Source organism: Panthera pardus, unplaced genomic scaffold (genome assembly GCF_024362965.1).
Source record: "Panthera pardus isolate Hobbes unplaced genomic scaffold, ASM2436296v1 HiC_scaffold_24, whole genome shotgun sequence".
Classification (NCBI taxonomy): Eukaryota; Metazoa; Chordata; class Mammalia; order Carnivora; family Felidae; genus Panthera; species Panthera pardus.
The window spans coordinates 67,190,299-67,201,211 of record NW_026526810.1 but is presented as its reverse complement, the minus strand read 5'-3'; the positions used below and the strand labels follow the sequence as shown (position 1 = coordinate 67,201,211).

At 46.1% G+C, this 10,913-nt stretch overlaps 1 protein-coding gene across 3 annotated transcripts; it reads left to right on the top strand.

The window, feature by feature from the left end:
- Positions 1–6,099: 6,099 nt before the first annotated feature.
- CMA1 (chymase 1) lies at positions 6,100–9,192 on the top strand. Of its 3 annotated transcripts, XM_019429270.2 has the most exons (6): positions 6,261–6,377; positions 6,694–6,745; positions 6,971–7,121; positions 7,829–7,964; positions 8,190–8,444; positions 8,859–9,192. In XM_019429270.2, the coding sequence occupies exons 1-6, from the start codon at positions 6,276–6,278 to the stop codon at positions 9,000–9,002; spliced, it is 840 nt and encodes a 279-aa protein (XP_019284815.1). In that variant the 5' UTR covers positions 6,261–6,275; the 3' UTR covers positions 9,003–9,192. The 3 variants fall into 3 exon arrangements, with proteins under 3 accessions (XP_019284813.1, XP_019284814.1, XP_019284815.1); XM_019429268.2 differs by lacking the exon at positions 6,694–6,745 and having other exon boundaries at positions 6,100–6,333; XM_019429269.2 differs by lacking the exons at positions 6,694–6,745; positions 6,971–7,121 and having other exon boundaries at positions 6,237–6,333.
- The last annotated feature ends 1,721 nt before the right edge of the window (positions 9,193–10,913 follow it).

The following is a 10,913-nucleotide window of genomic DNA, read 5'->3' as shown; positions in this document are numbered from 1 at the left end:
TAATCTTTGACAAAGCAGGAAAGAATATCCAGTGTAACAAAGTCTCTTCAGCAAGTGGTACTGGGAAAACTGGACAGTGACATGCAGAAGAATCAACCTGGACCACTTTCTTACACCAGACACAAAAATAAACTCAAAATGGATGAAAGACCTCAATGTAAGACAGGAAGCCATCAAAATCCTCGAGGAGAAAGCAGGCAAAAACATCTCTGACCTTGCCCACAGCAACTTCTTACTCAACACGTCTCCAGAGGCAAGGGAAACAAAAGCAAAAATGAACTACCAGGAGCTCATCAAAGTAAAAAGCTTCTGCACAGTGATGGAAACAATCAGCAAAACTAAAAGGCAACCAACAGAATGGGAGAAGATATTTGCAAATGACACATCAGATAAAGGGTTAGTATCCAAAATCTATAAAGAACTGATCAAACTCAACACCCAAAAATCAAATAATCCCATGAAAAAATGGGCAAAAGACATGAATAGACACTTCTCCAAAGCAGACATCCAGATGGCCAACCGACACATAAAGAAATGCTCAACATCACTCATCATCAGGGAAATACAAATAAAAACCACAATGAGATACCACCTTACACCTGTCAGAATGGCTAACATTAACAACTCAGGCAACAGCAGATGTTGGCAAGGATGCGGAGAAAGAGGATCTCTCTTGCATTGGTGGTGGGAATGCAAGCTGGTGCAGCCACTCTGGAAAACAGCATGGAGGTTCCTCAAAAAACTAAAACTAGAACTACCCTATGACCCAGTAATTGCACTGCTAGGCATTTATCCAAGGGATACAGGTGTGCTGTTTTGAAGGGACACATGCACCCCCATGTTTATAGCAGCACTATCAACAATAGCCAAAGTATGCAAAGAGCCCAAATGTCCATCGATGGATGAATGGATAAAGAAGATGTGGTATATATATACAATGGAGTATTACTCGACAATCAAAAAAGAATGAAATCTTGCCATTTGCAACTACGTGGGTGGAACTGGAGGGTATTATGCCAAGTGAAATCAGTCAGTCAGAAAAAGACAAAAATCATATGACTTCACTCATATGAGGACTCTAAGAGACAAAACAGATGAACATAAGGGAAGGGAAACAAAAATAATATAAAAACAGGGAGGGGGACAAAGCATAAGAGGCTCATAAATATGGAGAACAAACTGAGGGTTACTGGAGGTGTTGTGGGAGAGGGAATGGGCTAAATGAGTAAGGGGCACTAAGCAATCTACTCCTGAAATCATTGTTGCACTATATGCTAACTAATTTGGATGTAAATTTTAACAAATTAAAAATAAAATTAAAAAAAAAGGAACTAGTGTGGTAGGGCTACAGGCCCAGATACACGAACCTGTATCAGCTTATATATCCTTGCAAATTACTCGGCAGATATTGAATGTAAACCAGTAGCAGTTAAATTCAGAAAAACTTGGTCTTTCAGAAACATCAGCTATTGCAAGGGCAAGCACAGAGTGAGCTCCAGCCTGCTTCGGGAAAATGTGGCCAATGCCATGAAGAATGTACTTACTGTCCCTTCTCCATTGCACTGCTATCTCAATTAGAGGCAAGAAAGCACAAGCCCGTGCCATCAGGTGTCCCTCTCCATAGTATTTCTTACAAGAGTATTTCTTCTTGCAACATGGGTCAACGTTTACAGCTGTTCTAGTCCTGCATGGCAATTTGAGGGTTAAACCCACTTCAGTCACATGCTCAATCCAAAAAGACACAGCTATTACTCAGAGAACAAGGTTAAGAAACACCCTGGCAACTTAAAGTTCAACAAATAAAACAAGATGGTGTACAAAGCAGGACATGACTCAAGTCTGGTAAATCTGATTAATCTGTAATATGTTTAGGAGAATTTAGAGGGAAAGATAAACAGCCTCCAGGAGGACATATGCACCATTTGCCCATCAAACCGTTATATGACCACACAAGATATAACACAAGGGGACCAAATCAGTGTTTATTAAAGACCAACCATGTGGCATTTTTCATTTAGCACCATATTTAACTCTCCAAAAACCCTGTTTCATGTCATTCTTTGTATTTTACAAAGGTAGTAACTAAAGCTGAGAACTTAAGGAACTTTGCTAAGGTCAGACAGATAGCTAAGCGGCAGAGGGATTCAAGTTCTCCCATCTAACTGCAAAGCCGGCCATGTGCCTTGAATGTCAAAGTGAATAATGGCACTGATGATAAATGCTTCAGGAACTCAGAGGAGGGATGATCCCTCTGCATTATAGTGGCCCAGGAACATTGCCGTCACTAAATGCCAGTGTTTTGTTTTTATAGTCGGCCCAACCTTTTCCTTCCCACTCACTGTGAATCTTAAACAAGACTCTGTCCAACCTCTACTTTAATATCTCAGGCAATGGGGAAATCACTTGCCTCCCCTCCCCACACATTCGTGTTGTAACAACAGATTATTAGCAAATTCTTCCTTATGCAGAGTCACCATCTTCCTCACATGCTGTGGAATCAGATATAGAGGTGATGTAGCCAGGGAAACGACGTTGAACTACAGCACAGAACTGTTCAGCAAAGGCGTCACAGCCCATTGACTTGGCCCTCAGGCAGCACCAGACAGCTGACCCACAACTCATTTTTCCCCAAAAAACAGACCCCTCGGCCACTCACCCTCACTGGAAAAATTAATTCCACACGATGCCTGCTCCCTCTGATTACACCTTTCTAAATCAAGTTTTATACCTACTCAACTGATTGGTAGAGTCTCAGTCATAAGATTGAGGCCTAGATGCAAAAGAATCTGAGAAAGGAAGTTTATGGATTCCACCTTAGGAAAGCAAGAATCATAGCTGGGAATTCCTCTGATATGGGAAGGGTGTTCAAAAGACACTAAGGACCCACCATACATGGCAAATGTCTCCTACAAGCCATCACATAGCTGCCACACACTCCTTCTCTGTACCTAACCTCCCTAAAACAAAAGTGCCCTCATTGAACGTAATCCTCCCTATCTCCCGTACAAAGAAAAATGAGGCTTGACTCTCCCCAGAACTGATATAATCCAGTCTCATCAGTTACTGCTTTCAACTCCAAGTACAGGATCTCTAGGTGATACCCATGCCACCTCTAATCTAGTCAGACTCCCAAAGTGATATTCTACAAACCGTGGACTAAGCCGAAGGTTCACCACCAACAACATACTATATCAAAATAGCAGAAGGAGGGCAGAGGAGAGAGAAAAAGGAAATCAGTTCAAATATGCAAACACACATGACAGCACAAGGAAGAAAATATGGAAAATACGGGCAGATAGTGCCAACTTTATTTCTGAAATTGGCACTTGACCAGAGCTTGTACCTATTCCATTCTCTTGCCCTCAGCCAGTACAGGTGAAACAAAAATTGAATGTTGGTGAACCAGGTCTTTACTGATGCTGTGGAACTATCACACAAGTCCTGGACTACCTACCCCTCAACTTCTCATTACATGAGTGAAAAATAGAAATGTTTCATTTGCTTACCTCTCGGATTTTGGGTCCAACTGGTGCAAGGCCACAGGATAGGACTTCTCCAGGTCCAGATTCTCCTCTGTTCTGCTGATGGTAGAATGCCTAGAGTAAGTTTGCCATCTTTAGCAAATAAAAATGCAGGACTCCCAGATACATTTGAATTTCAGATTGACAATTTATTTTAGTATAAGTATGTCTCATTTGATATTGAGATATACTTAAAAAATGATTTGGTATTCATCTGAAATACAAATTTAACTGTGCATTCTGTATTTTATCTGGCAGATAAAGAGAGTGAGAAAAAATTAGTACAGGGATTCATCAAAAAATTTTACAAAAAAAATTGTACAGGGACTACAAATACGTGTAGGTGTAATTATTCTAGAGAGGGTCAGAGCTGAGGGCAACTGAGGACCTAACCAGTATTTACTAAGGAATGAACCACCCCAGTCACAAACCCAAGCTGAGACCAAGGGCATGGTAGAATGATTTGGGGAAGATATTTTTCCCCTGTGCTTACCCATCTCTGAATTAAATGGCTTCTCAGTCTCCAAGAGAAATGACACTCCACCCCGTTACCCAACTCTTCCCTGGACTCCCTGCTTCTCCAAGTCTGGGGAAAACAGCAAGTATGTACTTGAAACTTGGTTGTGGTAGTTATGAGTTGTGTGATCTTGGTCATGTTAATGTGTCTGAGCCTCAGTCCTATATCTGTAAAGTGACAGTAATGGTATTTTCTGAAGAATAAAAAGAGTAAAACCTCAGATACTGACATCTGTGTACATTCTATTTGAGCAAAACAAGTTTGAATAATAATGAGAGAGTAGGAAACCCCAGGCTCCCAGGGCAAACCATTCTTCTACATCTACGTCCCCATTGGTGGGACTCTATTTCTCTGTTTCTCTTTGGTGGTAGGGCAGAGAGGGCCCTTGATTTGGAATAAGAAAAATCTATTTCTAAACTAGAAGCCTCAATAGCCAATCCATAAAACTGAGCTAATCATACATACTTCACAGGGTTGTTATGCAAATATATCAAGAGTTGGGACAATAAATGATGCATAAGCTCTCAAAAAATGCTAATTCCAATCCCACGTGCTCTTGTGATAATGTGTATAAAGCCCTACCATTGGGTATGTTCCCTTCCCTATCTACGCTCCATAGATCTTTCTTCTGCCTATGAACATTTGGTTCAGAGGATGAGAGAGACCAGATCAATGGTTTTCAAATTGTAGGTGTTCACCCTTTAAGTGGGGTGCTGTCCATATTTTAATATGGAGTAGATGGGGCACCTGGGTGGCTCAGTGAATTGAGTGTCCAACTCTTTTTTTTTTTTTCAACGTTTATTTATTTTGGAGACAGAGAGAGACAGAGCATGAACAGGGGAGGGGCAGAGAGAGAGGGAGACACAGAATCTGAAACAGGCTGCAGGCTCTGAGCGGTCAGCACAGAGCCCGACGCGGGGCTCAAACTCACGGGCCGTGAGATCATGACCTGAGCCGAAGTCGGACGCTTAACCAACCAAGCCACCCAGGCGCCCAGAGTGTCCAACTCTTCTTTTTTTTTTTTTAATTTTTTTTTAACGTTTATTTATTTTTTTGAGACAGAGAGAAACAGAGCATGAACAGGGGAGGAGCAGAGAGAGAGGGAGACACAGAATCCAAAACAGGCTCCAGGCTCTGAGCTGTCAGCACAGAGCCCGACGCGGGGCTTGAACTCACGGACCATGAGATCATGACCTGAGTCGAAGTCGAACGCTTAACCAACCAAGCCACCCAGGAGCCCCCGAGTGTCCAACTCTTTTTTTTTTTTAATTTTTTTTTCAACGTTTTTTATTTATTTTTGGGACAGAGAGAGACAGAGCATGAACGGGGGAGGGGCAGAGAGAGAGGGAGACACAGAATTGGAAACAGGCTCCAGGCTCAGAGCCATCAGCCCAGAGCCTGACGTGGGGCTCGAACTCACGGACCGCGAGATCGTGACCTGGCTGAAGTCGGACGCTTAACCGACTGCGCCACCCAGGCGCCCCCCGAGTGTCCAACTCTTGATTTCAGCTCAGGTCATGATCTCGAGTTTTGTGGGATCAAGCCCCACATCAGGCTCTGCACTGTCAGTGTAGAGCCTGCTTGGGTTCTCTCTCCCTCTCTCTGCCTCTCCCCTGCTCGCTCGCTCTCTCTCTCTCTCTCTCTCAAAATAAATAAACATTTAAAATTTTTTAAATAAAAAATAAAAAATACGGAGTGGAATGGAATGAATGGAAACTGAAAGCATTGCACGTGACAAGGATAAATATTGTTTCCCGAAACTTTTGATTCATTTGTACATGTGTATGTTTGTGCTCATGTAGTCACACATGCATATATATGGCTACTGGGTCCCTTTGCAAAATGCACTTCCTATTGTGGGCCATAAAAGTGCATGTGTTTCTGGATGCTCTGTGTAAGGACTCTCCCCACCCGTGTTTCTGATGAGCCTGAAACCAGCTGCCCTGACTGCGAAAGACACACTCCCTCCACCTCCCCTCACCAGATAAGGCACCATGGTTGAAAGCTCATCCTGGAAGCCAAAACTTGGGGGTCAGACCTCCACTTCACCTCCAGCAAAACAGAGGGTAACTTGGGGGAAACTTCTGATCAGAAAGATCACCAGTTTAGGATGGGAGAAGAAAACATGACCACACAGTTCCTGTGGTTACCAGCCCAGCCCGTCGCTCATCGCTGGAGTTATAAAACCCAAGCCAGAAGACAGAAGCAGCATCTGCCCGGGCAGCCTCTCTGAGAAGATGCATTGTCTTCCTCTCGCCCTGCCGCTCCTTCTCCTCTGCTCCAGAGCTGAAGCTGGTGAGTCCTTCCCTCTGGAAGCTGCAGTATCAGCCCCCAACACAGTTTAGTCTGAATATAGCTGACTCTTTAACAAGATCGCAGGATCTCTCTGCAGGAATCCAGGGTGAAGTTCCACTTGGGATATGCCTCCCCCACCCCCCCAGTCTCTGCAGCCTATGGTAGTTCCCAGGGACGAGGAACCCCGCTGACTAGGGGAAAGCCCGAACAGGTGGGAGGAAGAGGGGGCATCTTCTCATGACTTAAGGTGAGATATTGGGTAGGAGGTCCTATGTTCTCTTCATCTTCTGAGCTTCGGGGCTACACTTTACCTCGTAATGTGGCCATTCTCTGACACTGCCCTCAAGGTTTGGAGCCCAGTGGAAGAGGAGCATTGAGGTCCCAGGCACAATGGCAGTGGGGGAAATCCGAGGTGAAAAATGCCTGAATGGCATCTGAGGCCAGATTGGCTGTTGTACCTGGAAGAAGGAGTGAGAATTTATGTGAGAGGTTGTGGGTGGGGACACCAGATACCCGAGCCTCCTGAGGGGGCAACAGGCAGAGTACACAGTGAGGATGAGATTAGAGAGAAGCCCCTCTCAACTTTAGCTCAGCCTATGCATTCTCTGTGTTCAAGCCCTGGGGATCTCTGTTCCAGGAGAGATCATCGGGGGCACAGAGTGCAAGCCACACTCCCGCCCTTACATGGCCCACCTGGAAATTGTCACTCTCCAGAATAGACTGGCATCTTGCGGTGGTTTCCTGATAAGACGGAACTTTGTGCTGACGGCTGCTCACTGTGCAGGAAGGTGACACAGCAGGGTCCCATTTATCTCCCTTCTAGAGATTAACAGCTAGGGTGGCAGCCAAGGACGTACCCTTGGGTGGTCTGAGGCTCCTGGGGCTGGGAGAGGCAAGACTTGAACTTATGGAACTTGGTCCCATAATTGATGAGATGCCCTGATCTTCAATCACCGTGAGCTCGGCTCCCCTACAGAGAGGAAAAGGAGGCCCTATCCAAAAGTCCCTCCTCTAAAAGTAGCTTCCCTCTCCCAACCCACCCAGTTTTCCAGGCCACTTCCTCTAAGCCCTTTCCAAGAACACTGGCCTTTAGTTCTCAGGGACTTGAGCCATCTTTCCAGGGGAGGCAGACAACAGGGTCCACCAGGGATCCCACCACCTCAACTCCCCCTTTCCTCTGATATCTCTGGCCCTCACACAGGGCTCCCTAAATTAGGAAGTGCTAATCCTATCCCCTGGGTCCTCCATGGCCTACTCAGTCTCCAGGAATTCCTGAGGGTCCTGGAAATTGTCAATGTTCCCTGAGAAAGCTATTCCCTGAGTAAAATATGAGCCCCCACCCCAAATGCTACAAGTGGTCCAGGGAAAGAGGGGTGAGTAGAGTCCAGTGACCCCTGTGATAGACTCTAGTCCTCTTTTCTCAGAATGGGAACATCGCAGGAGAAACCTCAGACCATCACAGTTTCTCCTGGTCCTTCCTTCTCCCTCACAATAGGTCCATAATGGTCACCCTTGGAGCCCATAACATACAAAAGAAAGAAGACACATGGCAGAAGCTTGAGGTCATAAAACAATTTCCTCACCCAAAATATGATGATAGTGCTCTTCTCCATGACATCATGTTACTGAAGGTAATAACTTCTTTCTCCACATTTCCCACTTTCTGTTCTCTTAGTTTTCTCCTTCAGGTCTCCATTGCTTAAAATGTCCCCAACCTGCCTCTGGACTCCAACCCCACTGACTCGTGCCACTGGATGTAGTTCTAATGCAAAACAGTTTGCCCTGTCCCTCCCTGATTTCCTCCAACTGCCCTGTCACCCATTTCTAGCACTGACAGCCCCTCATGCCCTCCACAGTTGAAGGAGAAAGCTAACCTGACCCTGGCCGTGGGGACGCTCCCCCTTCCGCCCCAGTTCAACGTCATCCCACCCGGGAGAATGTGCCGGGTGGCTGGCTGGGGAAAAACACAATTGAATGAACCAGGCTCTGATACTCTGCAAGAAGTGAAGCAGAGACTCATGAATCCCCAAGCCTGCAGACACTACAGAACTTTCGACCACAACCTCCAATTGTGTGTTGGCAATCCCAGGAAGACAACATCTGCATTTGAGGTGATCCTCGGAGGAGGGTTCTTTTCTACAAGTCACTGTTCGGGGCCCAGACGTCTTGTGGAAGGAGATGGGTGGGAAGGTTGTCAGCCAGCGACAGGGTTTCAGATCATGGGCCTAAGGAACTGGAATCACCCCTCTGCAGATCCATTCCCTGCCCCTCCCCCACCCATGGCCCAGTGCAGTCTCTGGGCACCCCTCCCAGGCTGCTGCACAGGGCACATGAGGTGGCCAGAAGGAAACAGAAAAGGGGCATCACACCAAGATGTATAACCCCATGAGGAACCAGGGCTGCTTGGTCTGACCCCAGGTCTCACTGGGAGTAGACGACTTCCCAGCTCACCTTCTGTGTTCTCTCTCTCTCTCTCTCTCTCTCTCTCGCGCGCAGCGCGCACTCTCTCTCTCTCTGCCCCACAGGGAGATTCAGGGGGCCCTCTTCTGTGTGCTGGGGTGGCTCAGGGCATCGTCTCCCATGGACGGAAGAATGCAAAGCCCCCTGTTGTCTTCACCCGGATCTCCCACTACCGGCCCTGGATCAATGAGGTCCTGAAGCAGAATTAAGCCTGGATGGAGCCTGGGCCGGCCTGAGGGGAAATCTGGAACCAGACCTGGGCAGGCTTTCTGTGGCACTCACTTTCGAGTTGCCTCTGATCTCTGCTGAGGCCCTGCCACATCCCTCAGACCCACGAGGGCCCCTCCAGGTCACAGAATCCTCAGTAAACCTCAATAAAGACCCAGCTTTCAGACGTGAGGATGTGTCTTCTCTCTGATGCTCTCTTCTCTTGGCACAATGCAACTGGCCTCCAGCCTAGGCAGCCTACAAGCCTTGGAAATGGTTGGGTGTGTGGGAGCAGGTGGGGGGGTCTGGGGGGGGGGTGTGAGTGTGAGATACAGAGAGGAAATAATGAAGAAAAATTAGGGAAAGAAAGAAGAAAAAGGGAATCCCTGGAGAGACAGGATCCTTATTTCCAACTTAAACAAGATGTTATGCCAGATCCTTGCTGTAATCATCAACTCTATACTGATTCGAATTTATCTTTAGTAATATCCAGAATCACTAAGAACATTGTGAATCACAGGCAAAGATGTAGGATATTTAGGGCATCCCTGATCTCTCCCCACCAGGTCCCAGGAATAGCGCCCCTCCACTAAGTTGTGCCAACCAGACATGACTCAGGGCATTGCCAAGTGTTCTCCAAGGGGCAGGGGAGCAGGAATCATCCTCAGTGAGAACCACCGGTTTAGATATGTGATGCAGGGAAGACAGTTGCTTCCACACAGGGCCCTCCTCGCAGTCCACCTCGATAAGAGGAGATCTACCATCTGCGGGGCTTCAATCTGAGATGCAGAGAAGATTGTCTCTCACTCCCTGATGCAGAACAGAGAGCTGGAGCAGATAAGGGGGGGATAGCATCACAGTTCTGCATGAGCAACTCCCAGCCACAAGGGCCGTACCCAAACCAGTAGGAAGTCAAAAACCTACAGCCTGCTCAACACAAAGTCTTGCCAGCTGAGAGACTGGCTAGAGAAGAGAAAACAGGTCAGAAGGACAGGAGACAGGCACAACAGCAGCCTGAGGCTTATAGCCCTCCTGGCTTCGGAGGGTATGGTGAATCGCTGCCTCGAGCAAACTCTTTCTAGCAATTTGCCTGAAAAACATAATCAGAGATTATGTCTCTGATTACGTCTTACACAAAGATTCATGAACAAGGATTTTAATCTCAGCATTGTTAATAATGGAAAACTTGGAATCCCAGTCATGGAACAAAGTTTAAATGGTAAATTCAGGGTCGCCTGGGTGGCTCAGTCGATTGAGCGTCCGACTTCAGCTCAGGTCATGATCTTGCTGCCCGTGAGTTGGAACCCCGCGTCGGGCTCTGTACTGACAGCTTGGAGCCTGGAACTTGTTTCAGATTCTATGTCTCCCTCTCTCTCTGCCCCTCCCCAACTCATGCTCTGTCTCTCTGTCAAAAATAAATAAACATTTTAAAAAATTGAAAAAAATGGTAAATTCAAATGATTGAATATTTTTTACTGAATATTTTGAATTCGTTAAAAATTTGTTTTCAAAAATATTCAGTCATGTGGGAAAATGCAAAACTTCAATGTAATGTAATGCAGGATTTGTTTCTCCTGGGAAGACCCTGGACTCTTCCTCTTCCCACTGTGAAATACCCCTTGACTGAATGTCCCTCCACCGGCCACGAGGGATTAAGAAGACGCTAACAGATCTTTGCCTGGATTATGTGATTTGTGACATTTGGGGCATTATTTTCTGAGTCTATGTTTTTTATTAAATGTTGAAAGGCTTCTGTCCCTACTCAACTTTTTGGTACTTTCAGTTTATTTGGATAGTTTAAAAGTGTTTGGAGTTTTGTGTTTGTGTTTTTGTTACGTGGCTTTAGGGCTGTGAAACACCACAGCTCCCCAGAAGAGTATTTGGCTGCATTCGTCTGAGTTCATTTCCTCATC

Excerpts from the sequence above, each read along its gene's own strand:
- CMA1 (XM_019429270.2), top strand. The coding sequence starts at position 6,276 with ATGCATTGTCTTCCTCTCGCCCTGCCGCTCCTTCTCCTCTGCTCCAGA. Across the intron at positions 6,378-6,693 it reads CAGTATCAGCCCCCAACACA|TGGAAGAGGAGCATTGAGGT; the intron begins GTTTAGTCTGAA and ends TTTGGAGCCCAG. Across the intron at positions 8,445-8,858 it reads AGACAACATCTGCATTTGAG|GGAGATTCAGGGGGCCCTCT; the intron begins GTGATCCTCGGA and ends TCTGCCCCACAG.